The 21,681-nt window shown below is 33.7% G+C and overlaps 5 protein-coding genes across 6 annotated transcripts; 2 read left to right on the top strand and 3 right to left on the bottom strand.

The window, feature by feature from the left end:
• Positions 1-47: 47 nt before the first annotated feature.
• On the bottom strand, positions 48-3,188 carry LOC122404442 (daxx-like protein). 2 transcript variants are annotated; one of them, XM_043408407.1, is made up of 6 exons: positions 3,049-3,188; positions 2,857-2,920; positions 1,541-2,705; positions 798-1,466; positions 396-706; positions 48-320 (listed from the first exon to the last, which is right to left on the bottom strand). In XM_043408407.1, the coding sequence occupies exons 1-6, from the start codon at positions 3,069-3,071 to the stop codon at positions 66-68; spliced, it is 2,487 nt and encodes an 828-aa protein (XP_043264342.1). In that variant the 5' UTR covers positions 3,072-3,188; the 3' UTR covers positions 48-65. The 2 variants fall into 2 exon arrangements, with proteins under 2 accessions (XP_043264342.1, XP_043264341.1); XM_043408406.1 differs by having other exon boundaries at positions 48-706.
• A 2,183-nt stretch (positions 3,189-5,371) lies between these two features.
• LOC122399026 (putative ATP-dependent RNA helicase DHX57) lies at positions 5,372-10,276 on the bottom strand. Its single transcript, XM_043399343.1, has 12 exons — positions 10,114-10,276; positions 9,739-9,877; positions 9,473-9,657; positions 8,943-9,403; positions 8,326-8,849; positions 7,945-8,252; positions 7,394-7,883; positions 6,872-7,254; positions 6,674-6,795; positions 6,275-6,594; positions 5,589-6,203; positions 5,372-5,515 (listed from the first exon to the last, which is right to left on the bottom strand). Exons 1-12 carry the CDS (start codon positions 10,173-10,175, stop codon positions 5,372-5,374), a joined length of 3,753 nt encoding a protein of 1,250 aa, XP_043255278.1. The 5' UTR covers positions 10,176-10,276.
• Positions 10,277-10,648: 372 nt separating this feature from the next.
• LOC122398712 (WD repeat-containing protein WRAP73-like) lies at positions 10,649-15,378 on the bottom strand (the record flags this gene model as incomplete). The annotated part of the gene is made up of 7 exons (XM_043398830.1): positions 15,214-15,378; positions 14,957-15,139; positions 14,691-14,867; positions 11,713-11,982; positions 11,478-11,631; positions 10,914-11,123; positions 10,649-10,842 (listed from the first exon to the last, which is right to left on the bottom strand). Coding segments are annotated over exons 1-7 (1,353 nt in total), but the record flags the coding sequence as incomplete, so codon positions are not given.
• Positions 12,006-14,681, top strand: LOC122398704 (probable elongator complex protein 2). Its single transcript, XM_043398817.1, has 2 exons — positions 12,006-13,383; positions 13,466-14,681. The coding sequence occupies exons 1-2, from the start codon at positions 12,197-12,199 to the stop codon at positions 14,613-14,615; spliced, it is 2,337 nt and encodes a 778-aa protein (XP_043254752.1). The 5' UTR covers positions 12,006-12,196; the 3' UTR covers positions 14,616-14,681.
• A 158-nt stretch (positions 15,379-15,536) lies between the features above and the next one.
• On the top strand, positions 15,537-21,281 carry LOC122398698 (condensin complex subunit 1). Its single transcript, XM_043398804.1, has 12 exons — positions 15,537-17,534; positions 17,612-18,004; positions 18,076-18,320; positions 18,391-18,511; positions 18,589-18,915; positions 19,151-19,281; positions 19,357-19,611; positions 19,751-20,023; positions 20,091-20,233; positions 20,309-20,605; positions 20,671-20,775; positions 20,836-21,281. Exons 1-12 carry the CDS (start codon positions 15,720-15,722, stop codon positions 21,018-21,020), a joined length of 4,290 nt encoding a protein of 1,429 aa, XP_043254739.1. The 5' UTR covers positions 15,537-15,719; the 3' UTR covers positions 21,021-21,281.
• Positions 21,282-21,681: the final 400 nt, after the last annotated feature.

Below are 21,681 nucleotides of genomic sequence, written 5' to 3'. Positions count from 1 at the left end.
CTGTCATCCGTTAACGATTTTGCGTAACAATGATCGAGATGAATCGAGTTTAATTTATGTTCGAGTCATGTGGATTTTGATTTAGACGAGTTCGATGTTGAAGACTGAACGATACTTTCGTTTTGTTTTGTGGTTAATAATATTGTTTGATTAGACTGAGGGATTCGTATGACCGAGCTGTTTTGTTTCGTTAATAAATAGTTTCCTTGATTATTAGAGTTCATTTGCTGATTACTAGACTGATTAGATGGCAGACGAACGACCGTAGAATTTTTATTTATACCTACTATCCCGTGCAGCGACGATGCAGCTTGACCTTTCTGTAATTTTGCTGCATTATTTGAATCGATATCTTGGGAATTCAGCCTCACATAATTGTTTGTAATGTTTTTTACCTTAATTATATTTTTACCTGCTGGTATAACCAATGTTTTAATTTGGCTTTTCACGATAGGAAGTATCTTCGATCCGATTTGGATCGTTGTGCATTTCGTCAAGTTTGGACTTTGACTGAACGTTTCCTTCGTTAGATCTATAATGCCGTTGTTACTTAACGTACTTTTCTCTACCGGCGAGTTATCTACTTTATCGTGTACATCTTCCCATGTTGTAGGAGGCTTAGCAAACGAACGTACTCGTAGCAATGGCTTTTCTTCTAACGGTATATTATCCTTTGACTCTTCAGTCATAGCATTAGGTTCATTCTCTACAACACACATACACATAAAATCTAAATGCTCCCTTTTATTTATTTGATGATTAATTCATTTTCATCGATATTACGGTTGTACACTAACCTTTTACTCTATCAATAAGGATTTTATTAGCTACCTTGGTAGATAAACTATTAAGCAATGGCGTTGCATCGTTTTTATTTAGCGGCCGTGGCTCGGGATTACTTTTACAGTTAGGAATGTTTACAACATCTTCAGCGGTTTTTGACTTTACATTGTCGTCATCGGCATCCTTTGACGTATCTATGACATCCGTTTGACGTTTTTCATTTACCTCTACGATGTCGACATCGGATCCTTTCACGCTGCCTTTATCGGTTGCGTTGGTGTTACTTTCGTCAACTTTGGCACCGCGTAAACTAACTTCTTCTTCCTCCGAGCTGGCTGCATCTACATCCGTCCTCGAACTTGCATCGTCAGTTTCATTGTTACTTTCTTTCTTGTCGTTATCCGAGCTATCCTCTTTCTCTTCGTCATTCTCGGACGACGACGTACTACTACCCATAATATTTAGCTCTTTTACCTCTTCCTGTTTCTTCACGTACTCCTGAAATATATTTGTCAATCGTTTTTCACCCTCTATCTTATTCTGCATTAATTTGTTAGCTAACTCTGCGTCCTTCAAGGCAGGATCGTCATCTTTCTCTTCAAGAAATAAAGAAAACGTGTCCCAGTAATCGTTACGACGGGAGCGTTGCAAATACTCTCCCAATTCGATAAACGCCTTTTTTGCTGCAACAAGACATAAGCGAAAATACGTGAAATTGCAATTGAGGGAGAGTTCGTATATAATTCTACCGACTTACCGATCTGTTGCTGTTTTTTATTGTCCAACTTTAAGTTATGCAATTCATTGCATTTCGCGACACAATGCAGAATGTCACTATAGTCTGGAAAGATCAGCGCGTCCGTGTAAGCGCCGACTTTCTTAAGTTTATTCCTCTTGGATATTTTAGAATTAATGAAGCTTGTGATAGCATGATCTACAGCGACAATCGCAGTTGTACTAAAGTGCTTTGGTCGTAGGTACTGTCTTCCCGCATCGGCATTATCTCCAGTGTATTCGCAGAGTTTGTTATAAAGTTCCACCATTCTATACCTATACCTTTCTAATTTTATATAACTACTATTATTCTCGTCGTCGAAATTTATTTCCGATTCTTCCAACTTTTTAATATACTTTTCACACTTCTCCATTGCTTTTAATATTAGTTTAATTTTCTTTTGCGTGGCATCCTGCATCTCTGGATCTGCTTCGTTATTTTCACTTGTTTCCGCCGTACGAGCGTCACAGGTTTCCCTACTATTCGTACTTGTTGCACTCGTACTCGAACACGACACGGTAGGTACGTTTTGATTCCTGTTCTCCGATTTGCTCGTGCTGGAAGTAGAGCTCTTGCCATTTACCGATAACGTCGAAACTCTTCTACAGCTGTGTTTCATTTCACTCATCACTTCTTTGATGTACACATATAATTTATTTGTACTATTCATGATATCGTGCCTTTTCTCGTTCAAAAACGTTGTGAAAGGTTCGGAATTCGCGTACGCTGGATCTAACTGGTCGTAACATCTTTTTAACTTATTCGTGATAATTTTCATATCTTCCGAACGATCCTTTTGCAAACATAAACTAAGAAACATGGGAAATATGTCCTGTCCCACAGGTGAAAACGATCTTTTCTCTTTTATAATCAATTGTGGTTTTGGCGTCTGTGTTTCCGTTTTATTTTTCTGTATACTTTTGAATCCGTTGGAACTCTTCTCCACGTTAGGGAATTCAACATTTTCGTCCACTCTGTGCAACAATACTTTTGTGATCTTTTCAGGGCCGTTATTAGCACCGTTACTTATTTCAAACGCTTTTCTTTTTCGCCCGCAAGTTACTGTCCATCCATCTTCGTTTGGCAGAATTTCCATTTTTACATGAGAGTCACATTGACTTTCCAATTCTTTGCTGTTGCTTTCATCCTGTAACAATTAATAATATACAAGTTTCTTAGCATTCAAACATTCCAACTTGTTGCTACTGGAAAATCAATCGAATTATAACAGATCGTTCAAAAATTTATAAACTACAAACAAAACAACCAGACATCTCCCAGTGCAACAAAACACAAACCTTCCCAGTTCCCTCATCGTCGGATGAAATACAAATTACTTCGTCTTTTTCCATGTTACTTGTCCTGATTTAACAGAGAAATTAAATTGCGTTACAACACAAACTGCCGAAAAAATCTGCGACGTTCGATTTGCTGTTAAACAGACATAATTCGATCATAATCGTATTAAAAACATTTTTATCGCTATTTACTCTGTTATATGTGCATCGATCATAGGCAGATATAGCACTTAACGATGTCCTAAACTTAAAAAAATACAACAATTGATGTCTATCTTCCTCACTTTCATGGAAATTTTGACTTTCAAAAAAATAAAGCAAAACGAACAACATACATCGGGACTCTCACAGGATAACTAATACTATTAGATACGTTTCTTACGAGCGATAGTATTGTTTCTTAGGGATTTTATTTCCTATGTGTTAATAATTAATTCAAAAAAAGCTGTTAAAACAATAGCTATATGTATCTCAGATAATGCTTATCACGATATGAGATTGAATAAAATATAAATCTATATAGAATATAATTTTAGTAAGTTGCAAATCCGGTATACGTAATCTTTCAGTTAAATTATATTATTTCTTACTAAATGGATATTATCTTACAGTAACTTTTAATGTAAACTCCGGCTATGTAATTTCATTTAATTAACACTTAAAACAATATTAAGATAATAACTTGAAAAGTATATATGTTTACTAGACATTTTTTACGTGATAGTATAAATTGCAATGTATGTACTTTTATGAATAATAACTAGTATTATTTCGTGCCGTACATGTCATTTAGTATTTATCTTTAATATTAACTTAATTCTGCTGTTTCAACATGGGCACTATTACAATAGCTCCATTTAGCTAACACTATTAGAAACAATAGAAACTTAAAATAATCACTAGGGAATGTTAACACGCTATATCTAGAATTATTATTAGCTGTTCTCTATGCAGTGATGCAAGATTTGAAGAATTCCTACCTCAACGCCGCTTGCGGTGGAATGAAAAATCTCAGCTTTACTACAACACTCCACTCTATAGAATAATACTCTTTGGTAGCTTTATGTAAAACTTAAAGAATTGTATAATAACTTTGATACTGACACGGACATGTGAGGATCTCCTCATCCATGGATGGCCCCTCTGACGGAGAGTCTAAGAACGCGGCCATTAGCAGTGCTAATTTAGCACAATCTCGTTCAAACCGGTCATAGTGCAACGTGTAGTTCAAGAGATCAAAAGTCTTCGTGTTGTACGAATCTCTCCTTTGTGAATGTAATTCGTTCACGTTAATTAATACAAGGCTCAAGCTCATAAACTCCTCGCAATTAAAACAATTGCAAGGGTATTATGAGTCTTGAAACAGCGCATAATTTAGGCAGTTTCTCAAATCTCAATCTCCGCTGGAAATGGCACGGTTCACGGTTCTTATTAATAATGACTCTCTTGTGATCACTGCCTTGTGTTTTTAAAATGTTTACACCAACTCGTTTCTCGCGAACCTTCTACCCGACCGGCAATCTCATTTGTACAGTCCACGTTTTCAAACAAGTATCGTCCTACCACGAGAAGACACAGCGTGTTTACATCCCCACTCTTGCTGCAGTCCGCTGATTGGCCGTAACCGATCTTCGTCTCTGTTTTCGACCAATGCCTGTGAGTCAGCGGACTGTAACAGTAGTAGGGATGTAAATACGTTGTGCCTTCTTCTCGTGAAAGAAGAATACATTCAATTAACTAACAGCGATTTATACGTGTTATTAATTTTTTATATAATTAAGATACTTATTTAACACGTTAACTAACTACCATGGTGGCCACTGATGACCGATGCTTAAATCTTACAATTTTTCTTTCAAGTATCGTTCTTCCACGAGAAGAAGGCACAGCGTGTTTACATCCCCACTCTTGCTGCAATCCGCTGATTGGCCGTCACCGATCTTCGTCTCTGTTTTCGACCAATGCCTGTTAGTCAGCGGACCGCAACAAGAGTGGAGATGTAAACACGCTGTGCTTTCTTCTCGTAGAAGAATGGTAAGTTTAACAGATTGGTTTAGCGCTCAACAAAAGCGCCAGGTTTACATTGAACAAATACCTGCCGCACAATCGGTTATTAAAAGTAATATTATTCAAATATAAGCAGTAATAAGCAGATTCAAAATGAAATCAAATCTTTCAAATTTTCCATTTATATTGGCATGATAAATTGATCCTGAATAAAATTACATCATTTTTAGTGATACATTTATAATTTTGCATAACCATGTTGTTTCTTGAGTTGTTTTCTAACAAAACATTTACCGAGATGTCATAAATGAATCACTAAATATAGAAACACTTTGTGAAGTATTAAAAATAACTGATTTTTATTCAATTCTTCAATTTAAAAAATTTTTTTTTCAAATCATACGTGTTAATTTTATATTGTATACTTACATCTTACAGAATAATAAATGGCAATAGAATTTTTATAAAGTCAGTACTAGCATATAAGAAATTTACAATATATTATATTCTATTCTCTTGTTACTACATTTACAATTGTTTGTATAACTTTCTTTCCATTTTGATAATGTAAGAGATTTAAAAGAGGGTCTTCCATTTTTTTTTCCAATAATTTTACCAATTCTAATCTTATTCTTTGTAAAAGTTGGCCCACCTAGACAGAATTAAAACCTTTTAAAATTATAATTAAAATTTTTTATTATAAGTTTGTAACAGATTGAGCTTACCCTATGTGATTCAACGCTGAACAAAATCCAGCCATCTTCTAACGATACAATAGATAATCCATTATGCAGTTCTATGTTCAGTTCATGACCAGAGAATAAAATTAATAATAGAATTGGCATCATTGAGATTTCCTTAATGAACACTTTGCTAGTTTTAATTTTTTCCTGATATACTAAGTACGGGCTGGAAAAATAACCCACGTTAAAATTAACAGAAGATGGATGGATGCTGACAAAACCGTTACTCTTTGTTTGAAATCTCAGCTCCTCTGGCTTTGGTTGAATTGGAATTGCCCCAGCGGATTGCACTTTAAAGGATTTTTCTGGTGTAAAAACTTTTACGACATTAGGGTAAAGGGCAGCACAAAGTAAACCTTGAAGAAGTTTATAATTATCATTGTTGATGTTTAGATCGATTCCAGTGATCTCCAAGATCTTGTCAACGTTCGATTGTCGTTTGGGCAAATTAATGGGAACAAAACCAATTGAAACTAATAACTCTAAGAATTGATATTTAATATCTGCTAAAGTATATAATGTGCGCATGGATAAATAGTTTTCATTAGCAAAAACATGTCCTGCGTAATTACTGCGTGCACATGCTTCTAACCATTTCTATAAAACAAATAGAAAAAATATAAACATCTGCTTCATGTTATCGTACATGTTTATATTTATATATTTACCTTGTATGCTTTAAGAATAGTTAAGTGATCAGAATTAGCTGTAAAGAATTCTTTCTTAGCATCTATTTTATGCCTTTCCTCAAAAGGTATGTTAAATGGATTTTTGTGAGACAAACAAGCTGCAATGGTAAGAGCAGAATCAAGGCAGCAAAAAATTGCTCCGAAAAGTATTAATTTTCCAATTTGCACGTTTACTGGTAGTGTAGCGAGGTGATGACCTAACGGAGTCAATACATATTCAGAAGTAAATGCACCAATATCTTGCAGACGTTTAATCGCATTATAAATATTTTCGTCTGTTGGTGGTTCTAACATTTTGCCTGTAAATGGAATTATAATAAATATTTTGTAGAAAAAGTATAATTAAAATTAACATTGTTACCTAATTTATGTTATTACCTAAAATATTATGTAAGTCTACTTTTTTCCCTTTATGTAGAAGTTGAATACGTAAAAGCAACGGTTCTAAAGGAATCCTTAATATTTCAGGTATTGGTTGCGTCATAAACTGGTACTTAAATCTGAAAAATTTTAATAAAAAATCAATTTTTATTATCATAGAATATAATGTATTAATATTTAACAAATTATACCTACTTATATGTAGTATATAAATGAATACACACTCCAGGCATCACACGCCCAGCACGACCTTTTCTTTGTAATACATTCGCTTGTGATACCCAACATGTATCCAAACTTTCCATGTTTTGGTTTGAATTGAATCTAGTTTCCTTCATTTTACCGCTATCAATTACAAAAACGCAATCGTCTATAGTAATGGATGTTTCGGCTAAATTTGTGCTCAGCACTATTTTTCTAACATCTTTGGTCTTTTTGAAAACCAAATTTTGTTCTTCATTGGATAAAGTTGAATGCAATGGTACGATAAGAAACTTTCCCGTCTTCGGCGAAAGATGCTTATTGCTATTCAATTGATTTTTCAATGTAATAATTTCAGCGAATCCCGGTAAAAATACCTAAAATTGCAAGGTAATTAACCGTTTGTGTTACAACGTCAAATTTTATTTTGACGAGCAATCTAAGTGCACTGTCAAGTTGAGTCTCAAGCAATTAATATATAATTTAATCAAGTTTCCAAAAATAAAAAACACTTACTAAAATGGAACCAGTTCTTGGATAATCATGTTCCCCCAAAGTAATCCATTCCAATATTGCCTCTATAAGCTCAAAATTAATTTTCTCATGATCCATGACATACAAATTTTTTTGCGTTTGTTTACTGTAACCTTGGTATCTGCTGACAATTTGCATTAACGTTAAATTCTCATCCGGAATTGATTCCTTGACTCCGGCAGAGTGAGCGACTTCAACCTCTGCAGTTTCTAGATCTATTTGCAACTGCTCCCAGTCACCTTTAATTTTTCGCGTAAATACTGAATTTTCTTCCAGCACGTAATTCATCCTCTCAAACATATCTTCTAAGAAGATTTGTTCCACGGGGAACGTTTTTCCTGGAATACATAAAATAGGAGCTTCTCTAAAGTACGAGGAAAATACCTCGGCTTTAAGTGTCGCGCTCATAAGTATTACTTTCAGGTTCGATCTTTTAAGTAACAATTCCTTCAATGCCATCAATAGGAAGTCGCTAGATAAGAAATGATAATATTTAAGTAAAGATAATCAAGTTAATGTAATATACATCTCACCTTTCTGCGCTTCTTTCATGAACTTCATCCACGATTACATGAGTCACGTCGGTCAAGTCTGGATTCACAGATAGTCTTTGTAACAAAATACCAGTTGTACAAAATGTTAATCTAGTCTTGTTAGACATTTTGCTCTCCAATCGTATTTGATACCCTATTGTGTCACCTATACGTTCATCTCTCTCTGCTGCAACTCTATCGGCCACTCTTACTGCACTTATTCTTCGAGGTTGCGTACATATTATGTTGACATGTTCTTTCGATTCGGATCTATTAAGAATCCAATCATCTAATAAGAATTGTGGCACCTAAAAAGTATTCAATACGATAAGAACTCCATTGTAATAAAATTAAAACTTATACACTGATAATTTTGCTTACCTGGGTACTTTTACCACATCCCGTTTCACCTGAAATTATAGTAACTTGATTCTCATGTACTACTTCTAATATGTTATCCATTTTAGGCCAGGCAGGTAATTTTCTTCTAATTTCTTTCATTTTTTTGTATTTAAGATCTTTTTGTTTCTCTTTGAATTTTTTATGAATTAGATCATCTGCTTTCAATATTTCCTCCCATGTAATATTGTCTCTATGTTTTCTCGTAATCGATCCTAATTCGTGATGCGTAGTTGTATCCGTTTCGTTATTGGTCTCGGGTAGCTTTGGAAAAAGTAGTTCATTTTGATCCAAAAATTGTTCTTTATTTACTTCTAAATACCCCTTCATTTCAAATTCATTCTCTAAAAGGGATATTATAGAAAAAATAGAAGGGGTGCCATCTTTAGATAATGACTGTGCTTCGTTATATAATCTTCTTCCTATTCTTAAACATTTTATACTTGGAAACGTACCATCATTTTTATAAAAATAGAGATATGGTGGTTCGTATGGATATTTACAACCTAATGAAACGTAAAAAAAAGAATCCCTCAAGTAGAATGTTATTAATAATTTATATATCAGTTGCATAATTTACTTGATTTTATGTATAATACCTTCAGGAAATCTTATTTCTAACGTAAAGTGAGGATCCTCTCTTTCCGGCATTTTCAAAACTTGCGGTTGCTGATGTAAAAATCTACATTTATTTCCAAATGCACACTTTTTCTGAATAAATAATCTACAAATTGCTTTCTCTTTTTCCTTTTCTTGTTGTTGCTTAATTTTTCGTATCTCTTCCTCTATTACATCATTTCTCACTAAATAATTTAACGTAACTTGGACAATCCAAATTTGGTTTTTTATCTTTTCGATAAACATATTCCCGTAAATAGATTCAAGTGCCTCTTTCTCCTCGTGTCGTCTTTCTAATAAGTCTGACGTGTCAATATCATCAGATATTTCATTTCTTACAACATCATGAAGTCCATAATATTTACAGAATAAAACTTCTAAAGCTTTTCCCATATCACCTTTCGTATATATTAATGCTTCGGTGCAGTGTGATTGATGAAAACTAAAATTAACATAACAGTTTACGATTTATATTAAAATTATTACTTGTTCGATTCTTATTAACATTTACCCATAACTTTCAAGTTTAAATGTTGCAAATTGTCTAGTAATTTGTTCTTGAGTTTTAGGTGTAACATCTTTGGAAGAATAATCAACTATTCCTTCGATAACTAAGTTGCCTCTTTCCATCCAATATTGTTTGTTTAAGTTTGAAGTTTTATTTTCAAACTCTGACGCGTCGGACAGTTTAAAACTCTGTAAAAAAAACTACTAGTTATATACTTCACAAAAAATAGTATATAATAATAAATAAGAAAAGATCTCTATAATACATACAGGACCATAAATATTCTTTAAAGTGTCATAAAGTTGTTGTTCAGATTCTTCGGATATTTTTAAAGTTTGCATCTCTACTTTAAGTTTACTTGAAAAGAGAGGACTTTCATTTTTACCTTTACTTTTTCCAGACACATTCCTGTCACATATAAATATGTTTCTTTAACACTGAACAATATTATAACATAATTATGACGCACAAACTAATTTTACAACGAATAAAAATAGTGTACAAACGAATAAGAATTAATCATAAAGCTGTCGTTTCCTTTATAAAAGAATACATATTTTTTAAAAATAGATTTCGCACTACTTTGGTTTCCTTGTTTCTATTTTAATATACGAGATATTAACTTTTTAATTTGTATGACATACTTTCCAGTAGTTTTTCTTTCTAGTGTAATGTCTTCCATTAACTGGGCACTATTATGATCCATTATTAAAAACTGCAAATAAATACTTTTTATATAAGTCTATTTAAATAATATTTGTAATTATCTTTCAATATATGGGAAAGATTGAGGTTAAGGGACAGTAACGTGCACCTAGTTCTGACAGAAGGAAACACATGAACAAATTCCCAGATGTCTCCCGAATTCATCGCCAGAGGACTATGAATCACGGGTAATTCTCGCAAGTTCTCTCAAAGTAGTTTTTGTAGCTCTTCACAGCGTTACGCGTTATAATATGGAAATTCTGAACCGAAAGGGGGTATTTTAAAATGAAAAAAATCTCAGAATAGCAGAATCTTTTCATGTTCAAATGTCTCACGTCTAATCACTTACAATTTCATGCATCATTTTCATAAACATCGTTTACAAGTAAACAAAATAAATAAGTACAAAATTTGCTTAGTTTTTATTTGAAGTTATTAATATTTGTAATTAATATTTTGTCGCTATAATTTATTTTTAATTTCATAAATAATTGCCTTATTATAACCACAAAGTAGCACAAGATTTCCTTGAGGGTGCCATCGGGCATCCAATGCTATAATATTCCGGGGAGTTGGTATGCAGGTTGCACTATATGGTGTCCATTCAAACATGTGTGTGCATTTACAAAATATTAACAGATGAGCACTCCTAGGATTCCACTTTACAGCTAGACGAAAATTTTAAGTACAATGTAATACCATTTATAAGAAACAATGATAAGATAATCGAAATCCTCACCTGCAATACTATTTTCTAGAAGTAAATAATCGAGATAATCTTCAATAATGTTCCATATCCATAATGTTGTAGGATAAAGTTCATGCTTTATGGCTAAATAATGTCCGCATGAACTAAATTCCAAAATACTGAATTTGGCAATTGACAATTTGTCAATGTCGTTTCTCTTACTGATCCTTACATTTACTGGACGTTCATGTTTTTCTTCCACTGGAAATATTTATATTGTTAATCTTACTGGTCAGTACAGGGTGTTCGACTAACCCTGGGAAAAATTTTAATGGAAGATTCTAGAGGCTAAAATAAGACGAAAATCAGGAATAGCAATTTGTTGATTGAGGCTTCCTTAAGAAATTATTAACGTTTAAAGTTCCGCCTGTAGAACGGTAATTTGGGAACAGTGGTTCTCACTCAGCATGAAAAACTTTACTTACTGACGTATCGACAGCCTTACAGTTTTCTGAATGAAAACCACTAGGACTGACCTGCTTCAACTTTCGCGCGTTTTTCCCCAGAGGTGGCCGAACACCCTGTATAAATTCTCATTTCCATGATATTACTTACAAATATGTTTGTTGTATAAACTTGTATTCGTATTAGAAAACTTTGTTTGAATTACACGTTCCTCGTATACTTTATTCAGATAATTTTCTTTAATTACTGGGTCAAGATACAATTGCAAAAGTGGTTTCCATGTCACGTAATTTAATAATGTGATCTAGATATAAATTTATATTAAAGTAATAATATAACCAAATTCTTGGTTACGACTTCCAAACTTATTGAAATATTATTATACCACTTCATTGAATCCAGTTACAGCCAATAACTGTCCACTAGGCATCCATGTTACAGTTTCAATACCATTCAATTGATTCTGATAACTATGTTCTGTTTCAAACGAATCTGTAATTTTTGTGGGACAGAAAATTCCTATATCTCTGTCCAATACACTTGAATAAGTAATTAATTTTGTCTCATTCCCAAAAGAACACCAGATACATAATAGTTCGCTATTTGGCGACCAACATATCCCATCGATACTGTTTAAATGTCCACATATTAATTTCTAAAAAGAATGATTGAAAATGAAAAAAATCAGAAATCAAAATTTCTTTTCTGCATCGAGTCAAGATCTAGTTATTTTAATGGTGTAAAGGTTCTATTTTAAAAAATGAAGGAGTACCACGTGTACCATACGCGTATTTACTGTAGTTTTTTGAGGTTAGAATCAATCGGTCTGACAATCGGTTATATGTAATACTTATTAATAATAAATAGTTATGACATCTTACATATCATGTGCTTGTAATCGGGTTCCACATTCAGCCGACTGGGGACAAAATGGACTTATTTGCTTCGCAGCATGTCACGCAGTTGCAATTTACGATCCGTCGGTTTCAAAAATTGGCAAAGTAACACAAACACTCCACCGGCACAAAGAACGCATTAATACGGTTCGATGGATAAAACGAACAGACTTTTTAGGCGAATTGGAGATATTGTCAAGTTCGGTAGATGGAACTGCTATTATTTGGAGCAAATTAAACGAATGTTTTAAATGCACCTCTATAATCGAAACTGGCGATATTCTTACATTTAGCAATTCTTTGTATCTTCCTGATCACAATTTTCAAAATGATAAAAGCTTCCCAAAATTGTTGGTGTGCACTGGATCAGTTAACGGAGATTTGAAATTATGGTCAAGAGACGCATGCGGCGATATAAAATGTTTTCAAACATTTACATTTGGGAAGAAGTTACCAATAGAAGCTTCCTTCTCTTATTTGCCTAGCACAAATTACCCACTTTTAGCTGTTGCGACAGAAAATTCAACGGTCGAACTATATACAACAGACACTGATATTATGAAAGAAATACATTTTGTAAAAGTCCAAGTTCTAAGTGGACACGAAGATTGGGTACGTTGTATTGATTTTAATTATGATACGAATAATAATCTTTTACTTGCAACTGGCTCTCAAGATACTATGATAAGATTGTGGAAAATTTCTGCAAATGCCACAGAATCTATGAGTGATGAATTACATCAGAAAGAACAAGTGTTTATGGTTAATGGTACAAAGTATAATATTATTTTGGAATCTGTACTTTATGGTCACGATGGTTGGATTTATGGTATACACTGGTATCCGCAGCAAATGAATAACAGAAATAGGATCTTGAGATTATTATCTTGCTCGTTAGATAAAACCATGATTATATGGGAACCAGATGAAATAACTGGAATTTGGTCTGAGAAAGTAAGAGTGGGAGAAGTTGGTGGTAATTCATTGGGCTTTTATGGCTGTAAATTCAGCAATAACGGATTAAATATATTAGCACACGGATATCAAGGGTCATTTCACATTTGGGAATATTTGGATAGTGTACAAAATTGGATTCCAAAATCAATACCAAGTGGTCATTTCGCAGAAATAGTTGATCTTTGCTGGGATCCAAAAGGAAGGTTTGTATATGAACAAACACGCGAGGAGTACTTCGTAATTGTACTTTAGCTTTGTTATAGAGTGTACACTATTATATTACAGGTTTCTCATTACTACAAGTGTAGATCAAACAACGAGAATTCATGCACCATGGAAAAATGGAACAACAGAATTTTGGCACGAAATTGGACGTCCACAAGTTCATGGATATGATATGTCTTGCTTAGTTATGTTAACACCGTACATGTTTGCTTCAGGAGCAGAAGAGAAAGTTGTACGTATATTCACGGCTCCAGTAACGTTTAAGAATTATTTAGGAAAACTTGCTAATGTTGATGACTTCAAAAATACAATGGCCGACAGTGCGTCGGTTCCTGCTCTTGGATTGACAAACAAAGCAACATTTAATGATAGTATTAAAATTAAAAATGTTAATATCGACGATTTTAAAAATGAGGATTACATTCCTCCGACCGAGGAAGAATTAATGCAAAATACATTATGGCCGGAATTACAAAAAATTTATGGTCATGGATATGAAATATTTTCTATAACTGCCAGACATGATGGATCGTTATTGGCGACTGCATGTAAATCAACTTCACCAGAACATTCCGCAATATTATTATGGAACACAAGTACATGGTCACAAGTTCAGAAACTTGCATCTCATCAATTAACTGTGACACAAATGGAATTTTCACCGAATGACAAATACCTAGTATCTGTATCTAGAGATAGAAGGTGGTCATTGTTCGAGTATAATGACAATACATACACTTTAATAGCAGCCAGTTTGAAAAAAGATAATTTTCATACTCGTATAATATGGTGCTGTTCATGGACACACGATTCACGTTTCTTTGCAACTGGTTCCAGAGATGGAAAAATTGGAGTTTGGAATCCAAAACTCACAGATAACAAAATTGTCCCAACAACGAATTTGTGTGTAAAAGATTCTGTTACAGCACTTTCGTTTTCTCCACAGAGTATTTCTGAACATACTTACATTTTAGCAATAGGACTTGAAACAGGTTGTATACAAATACAAAGGTTGCAAATATTAACAGATAATTTTGTATGGCACAAATGTATAGTATACGATTCTTCTCAAGCGCATCATTTAACTGTAAAAAGGCTCAAATTTCGACCACAAAAAGAGTATTCAAATACTCTACAATTAGCAAGCTGTGGATCTGATTATACTACTAAAATATATGATATAAAGATTGCAGAATTAAAGGACTTATAAAATAATTGTATTTTTATCTAGTAATAGTGTACACTTAATCTTAATTATAGATATTAATTACATTTATCTACTCACTCTACTTAATTTCCAAGTATCTGTTTTATAAATTTCTATACTGTCTTGACCTTCGATTGAAACCACTATAGCCAATCTACTGCCATTTGGACTATAATGTAATTTATGAAAAGATGACTTCACGTTTTGTATATGAGTTACACTCTGATTTTCCAAAGACCATATAGATGCCTGAATCTGATCAGTTTAATCGTTTGAAATAAATGATAAATATTGTTTGTTACATTTAAAAATAAATACAGTATTAATAAGGGTAATTTACTTACATTAAAATCTGACAATGTTAAAATGTGTTTACTATCAGGAGACCAATTTACACTTTCTAAACCAGCACTGCCTTCTATAAGTTTATATTTCCATTCAGGGTAATTAATGGAATATATTTGAATAACAGCTTTACTTATGTTTGCACAAAGGATGTATTCACTGTTTCTAGACCACTCTAAAACCTGTGATATAATAAAACACAACTGTATTGTTATTAAATACTTTGTTTGCTAGTACAATGAAATCTTACACTAACCTCAATTATGTCTGCAAATATAAACGAATGAATGGTATCGAACGTTTTGCTATTTTTTATAATTAAATTCGTTTGATACGCAATCGCCAAGAATCTTCCGTCTGCAGAAAAATCACACAATTGATTACTTACACGTATTAGATCATTTTCTACTTCTAACGACATTATACTTTATTTACTTTCATTTGTTTTTGTTTCTGTTATGAAGTTTCATGAGAATGAGGAATTATGCTGTGGGTCGATGACCCGTTGAAGCTAGGGACCCTGACTCAAAGCGTCCCTTTCCTCTGAAAGTCCCTAGAAACAGTGGTTGGTAGCAATGAATTTGAAACTTGACAGTTAATATTATGTTATTAGTTAACATTTTAAGCGTCTGGTTTGAATTTAAACATTATTGTATTTGCGAAAGTGTTTCATGGATTTATAAATAATAGGAGTTTTTATTTTTGGATATAAAGGCGTAGTAGTTACCTAGGAGTTTACAAGAAACAATAAATGAACCTAAAATGATAAAAAACTTTATTATTCCATTAAACAAAGATGAACTTTTACAAACAACTGGGAGTGGACAATATTACGTAGAAAAAATCATCCCAATACGGATGATACCACAAGCATTAAATGAAGCACGAACAGCATTTCAAACAAATGGAATTAATTTTATCACGGAACACTTTGACACATTTTTCTCTGTAGTTGTACATGGAAATAAAATTGACTTACCGATCATTATGAAAGGTTTCACTGGAATTCATAAAGCTATTGAAATGCTGATTTATCACTTGGAAGGCATATTTGAGAAAGAAAACGAGTTGGAAGAAGAAAACCGATTACAAGTTTTTAACATTACCAAAATGCTTGGGTATTTATTTTCTTGGTTCTTTTGCCATATAGACGAAGAAATTCTTAAAACTGCGGACAATAAATATATTGAGAAGCGTAAAAAAAATACAAAATCAGATTTAGAGGAAGAATGGGATTCTACTAAGGAGAAAGCACTGGAATATTGTTATAGACTGTTACAGTTACCATTGCAGAAACTTTGGCAGCCTCCCATTGTCGAGGATTCTTTTATTATATTACTTACTAAAATGTGCTATAAGGTTTTAGAACAGTGTAAGAATATAAAACAAAAATATATACGTCAAACTGTTTTTGAGATTTTGGGAACTTCGATTAAAAAATACAATCATGGAATAAACTGCATAATAAGAATTATTCAGTTGGTGAAAGTAAGTGATATGTTAGCATCGCATATAGCAACCGGAGTTATTCAAATGATTAATGAATGTGGTTGTAATGGTTTAATAAAAGAAGTAATGAAAGAGATCGATCAAAGCGAACCATCTGAAAATGATGGTCATTATATATCAATATTTCTTGAAACCATTGCTACTACTCAACCAGACCTCATAATGCCTATCCTCGATGATGTGAGGTATTATTTGGATAGCGAACATTATGCTATGAGAAATTGTACGATTGTAATTATAGGTGTAATTGTACGAAAATCATTAAACGGAGATAATCTTACTCAAGAACAAAAAGATAAACGCGATGAATGTCTGAATAGTTTAGAAGAACATTTGTTGGATAATAATGCTTACGTTAGATCAAAAGTCTTGCAAGTTTGGCAACATTTATGTTGCGAGGGAGCAATACCTTTGGCAAGACAAGGGAAACTTTTAGCTGCTACAGCATTACGTTTAGAAGACAAAAGTGCGAATGTACGAAAACAAGCACTGCAATTACTACGGGCTTTACTCCAGGCTAATCCATACGCAGCTAAGTTAAATAAAGTAGAAATTTCTAAGTCATTGGAGGAAAATAAAATGAAATTGAGAAAGATGCAAACTGATAGAGTAAGCAAAAGTGTTTGCGGCGATCGTCAGAGATTAGAATTGTGGGACACTTTACTTCCAAATATAAATAAAACATTAAAAGAAGTTGTTGCCTGTAAGAAAAAAGATAAAGAACAAAGTGACGAGGATGATGAAAATGATGACGACGAAGAAAACATTGATCCTAATATAGGATTTGAACACGTGAGGCAGTTGATGTTAAAGGAACAAATTTCTGAAGCAGTGACATATTTGTGGAAAGTATATGTTAAATTGACGCCAAAGCCAGACAAGAAAAATTTTTCTTCAGAGGCAATAGAGGAATTTTTATTTTTACTTTTACTAAAAATATTTATGGAATCGGAGGATAAGTTAAATAACGTAAAAGCAGATGCAAATACGGCACAATCATCAGATAAAGATAAATCTAATGACGAGGAGGAAATAACAGCAACAAAACGAGTTGTAAATTATTTAAAAGTATGAATTTGGATATCTTATATTAGTGCAATAGACTTTCTCTTTTGATACTTTCCAATTGTATATTTTTATTTTAGAATTGTTTAGAATTTGCAACCGAGCTGGAAACTGCTATAACCAAGGTAGAAAATTTGCTTTTTTCTACAACAGCTGGTGATGCTATTGAAGCATGTACTTTCCTTGGCACTGCCTATCAATTTGGTATAGCTGGAGCTGTAACTGCTATACGCGATGCTTTGGATCAAGTATTTCACCATGATCAATCAGTACGCAAGAATGTAGCTATTGTATATAAAGAAATTTACTTAAATAACAACGTTGATAAAATATCAAATCGACAAAAGGCAGTTATGCGTGTTAAAGCTTTGATCGCATTGTTGAAAGAACTTCAACCAGGTCAAAGCCAAGCTTTGAATAAACTTATTGTAGAGTGGTATACTAACAAGGAACTAAGTAATGAAGAAATACAGGTAATGGTATACTTAGTTTTGAAGTTGCACGATATTAGTCAATTTGTTTATCTTCGCGATTACATTCGTAGGTTTTGTGGGAAAAATTTTCAATGAAATCGTCGGACAAAGATCCATTAGATAGCAGATCTGCATTAATGTTGATAACAATGATAGCTCAAACTGAGAGTGATATTATAACTACAAATTTAAATATATTAATAAAAGTGGGTTTAGGCCCGCGAGCAAAAACTGACCTTCTTTTGGCCAGAGATACATGTAGAGCATTGTTAAAGATAAAAAGTGTAAATGATGACATTAACAAATCACCTGTTAGGTAAGATAGATATACAAGAGTTTAACGATAATTATATTAATTAATCGCAAATAATTATTACAATTCTTAGGTATCCCAATGATCATGAAATGTTTAAAGAAATTTTGAGTTTATTAATAGAAAATTTTACTAACATGGAAGAAGATGGGTATGTGTCATTTGCAACAGATGCAGTCAGCGCTATTTACTGCGTAAGTGTTGCATCGATCTATTTCATAATTGTAAAAGATAGTTCTTGTATTTTATAAAAAATACTTTGAAATTGTAGTTAGCAAATCAGCCTGATCATCTAATGCAGCAGTTATTATTAGAAGTGTATAATCGAGGACAATTTAATAATATCGATTCGACAGAACACGTTGTTTCACTTTTCTTGCTATCTAAATTACTATACTTAATCGGGCATATTGCAGCCAGACAAATGGTACATTTGGACACATCAGTTTACAAGGAATTAAAGCGAAGAGATACCATACGAAAATTAAAAAAAGAAAAGAATTCAAATAGAAATAAATGTAATTCTTCTAAATCTCGTTGGTCAAAAAATACATTATCTACTTCAAACAGCGCAAGACGGATACTTCGTAATAAAGAGGTACGATACATATACAGGGTGTGCATAATACGTGGTATCATGTAATAAACTATATTTGAAGTCGTTTTGAACATTTAAATTTTAAGTTTGCTGCCTTCTATACTGCTCCCCTACTCTCCTGAAACTTTACAAATTTTTCATACGACCTATAACTTACAAGTTACTCAAGGTGAGCATGTTAGGTGCTTTATATTATATGTTTGGAATTCATTCTGTTTCTGATTTTTGTATTTAGACAAGTATAGTTGCAGAAGATAATGGCGAGGAAGCTGTGGTAGGAGCAATAGATGATTCAAATGCAGAATTAATAAACGATGTTCTTGAAAATCACATTGTAACTGGCGATGGACTTTTAGCAAAATTTGTGTATGTCAATGAATTCGGTATTTATATATTTTATGTAATGGAAAAGCATGTCTGTATACGAACTCTATATTTCAGCCCAGTGGTATTACATGTATGTCAAAATCATGATAAGTACAATGATGAAGACACACAAGCTGCCAGCACTCTTGCTCTCAGTAAAATGATGACAGTCAGCTCTATATTCTGCGAAGAATCATTACAACTTTTAATTACAATACTTGAACGTTCGCCGCATCCTGCCATTCGAGCCAATGTTCTTATTGGAGTAAGTGACCTTACATCTAGGTTTCCAAATCAAGTTGAACCATGGATGAAACATATCTATAGCAGGTAATTACAGATAAAACTCGAGTAATTTTAAATAAAATAATCGTTACTTCTTAGATCTTAATTGCGCTTACATTGTGCTAATTAGTCGATGTCCTACTGTATATGGTTGTAATCGATTTAAAATACGATTCATTTTTAGACTCCGGGATACAGATAAAAATGTACGAAGTACCTGTGTCCATGTTTTATCAAGTCTTATAATGAGAGACATGGTGCGCGTAAGAGGTCAGATATCAGAATTAGCTCTCTGCATAGTAGATAAAGATACTCAAATCCGTCAAGACGCAAAACAGTTCTTCAAGGCACTTTCGCAGAAGACCAACGCCTTGTATAATGTGATGCCCGATATATTATCTCGATTAACTGATCCTAATTTAGATATAGGCGAGTCTGATTTCCAAGAGATTATAAAGTATGTCTCATTAATAAACTGGAAACATACGGACTACACAACTTAATAAAATAATTTATATTTCCAGATACATTTTAAGTTTGTTACAAAAAGAAAAACAAGTTGATGCCATAATCGACAAAATTTGTACCAGATTTCAACTAGCTACTACAGAAAGACAGTGGCGTGACTTTTCATATTGTTTGTCACTTTTACAATTTGGTCCGAAAAGTAAATAAGAAGTAGTAACCAAATACGAATTTTATTAAATATTACGTATTATTAAATTGAACAATTTTTTACCAGGTATACATCGTCTTACCGAAAGTTTACCCCTATTAAAGGAAAAAATTCACCACAAGCATGTACAGAAAGCTTTGCAGACTGTTATAGAGCAGTCAAAGAAAAAGCCAAATACAAAAGCAGTTTGTATCGAATTGGAAGAAAAAATAAAGGAACTGCTCAAATCTACGAACGAAGAAAGTAATAACGAAATGATGCCACCACCCCAAGTGCCAAAACCAAAAAAGCGCAACAGACAATCAAAATATAGGAGTAGCAGTGAGGAAGACAGTGATTCCGATATAATGCCCATGGCAAAACGTACGTTTTCTTGGCATGTAAACTAGTTCTAAATATATTTATTAATCGACTTCAAATTATTTTAGCAAAGAGTGCTAGAAAGGTAAAGTCACGTAGTCGCACAAATAAAGCAAGTTCTGATTCGGACTCAGATACGGACTCCACTTTAAAGAAAACTCGCGGAGAGAGACGTATGTATTGCTAAAAGTAAAAATTGATATCATTGCGTTAATTGTCATTACTTTTTATAGAAGCTAAGGCAACCCCATCCAAACCAAGTGCAAGAAAATTATCGAATCGAAGTGAAAATACTAATCCAGTTCATACAACCAGATTATCAGTATCAAGAAGAAATCGAAATTCTGCAACGCCAGTGTATACTTCACAGAGGACTTCGGCACGTTTGTCTCAGTCACGAGGCAAACATTCAAACTAGCAATCGCATTAGTATAACTAATGTATAGTTTTGTATATGTATTTTTATAACTTCGATTAGATAAAGATTTATAAAGATATACAATATTTATACAGTTTTATTTGTCCTTTTTTTCTGGTGCAAGAAAATTGCATAAGAAGTGCGAATTACCGAGTTCTTATAGCATTGGTTCGTGCGGTAGGATGTGTCGACTTTTCCTACCACTCCGTTAAACGTTAAGGAAGTTTGTCGTTACTAGTGTCGCGTCGATGCACTCATTTATACCAATCCTTTCTTTTTTGTACCTGGGGAAATCCTCATGGACACCCCGAGGCCCCAAGTAAAGGAGGCCTCGGGGTAGTGCCGGACTCTTACCAGCTAAAACCCTACAGTGACCATCCTCAGGTGCCTGGCGAGGGGCCCGGAAACTCTAGTGAGCCATCACAGAGTCCCCCACCGCGCCGTCCCTTCTCAGGCCCCTTCCGGTGAGAAGCACTCCTCCCACCGCATTCCCCCTTAACCGCAGGCGCCTGGTCACCAGCGCCCATGACCCCATGACATGGAACTAAGCCGCTGGCCGCATGGTCACGGTGGCCGCAAGTCCCAGTCCACTCACACACACATTCACACGCGCAACACATACCGGTGTTTGGTCCGCGGGAGCTTTCGCCCCGACCTCCGG

Source organism: Colletes gigas, unplaced genomic scaffold, assembly GCF_013123115.1.
Source record: "Colletes gigas isolate AHSC1104 unplaced genomic scaffold, ASM1312311v1 Colletes_gigas_Sc00002, whole genome shotgun sequence".
Lineage (NCBI taxonomy): Eukaryota > Metazoa > Arthropoda > Insecta > Hymenoptera > Colletidae > Colletes > Colletes gigas.
This window is presented reverse-complemented; position numbering and strand designations above follow the sequence as displayed.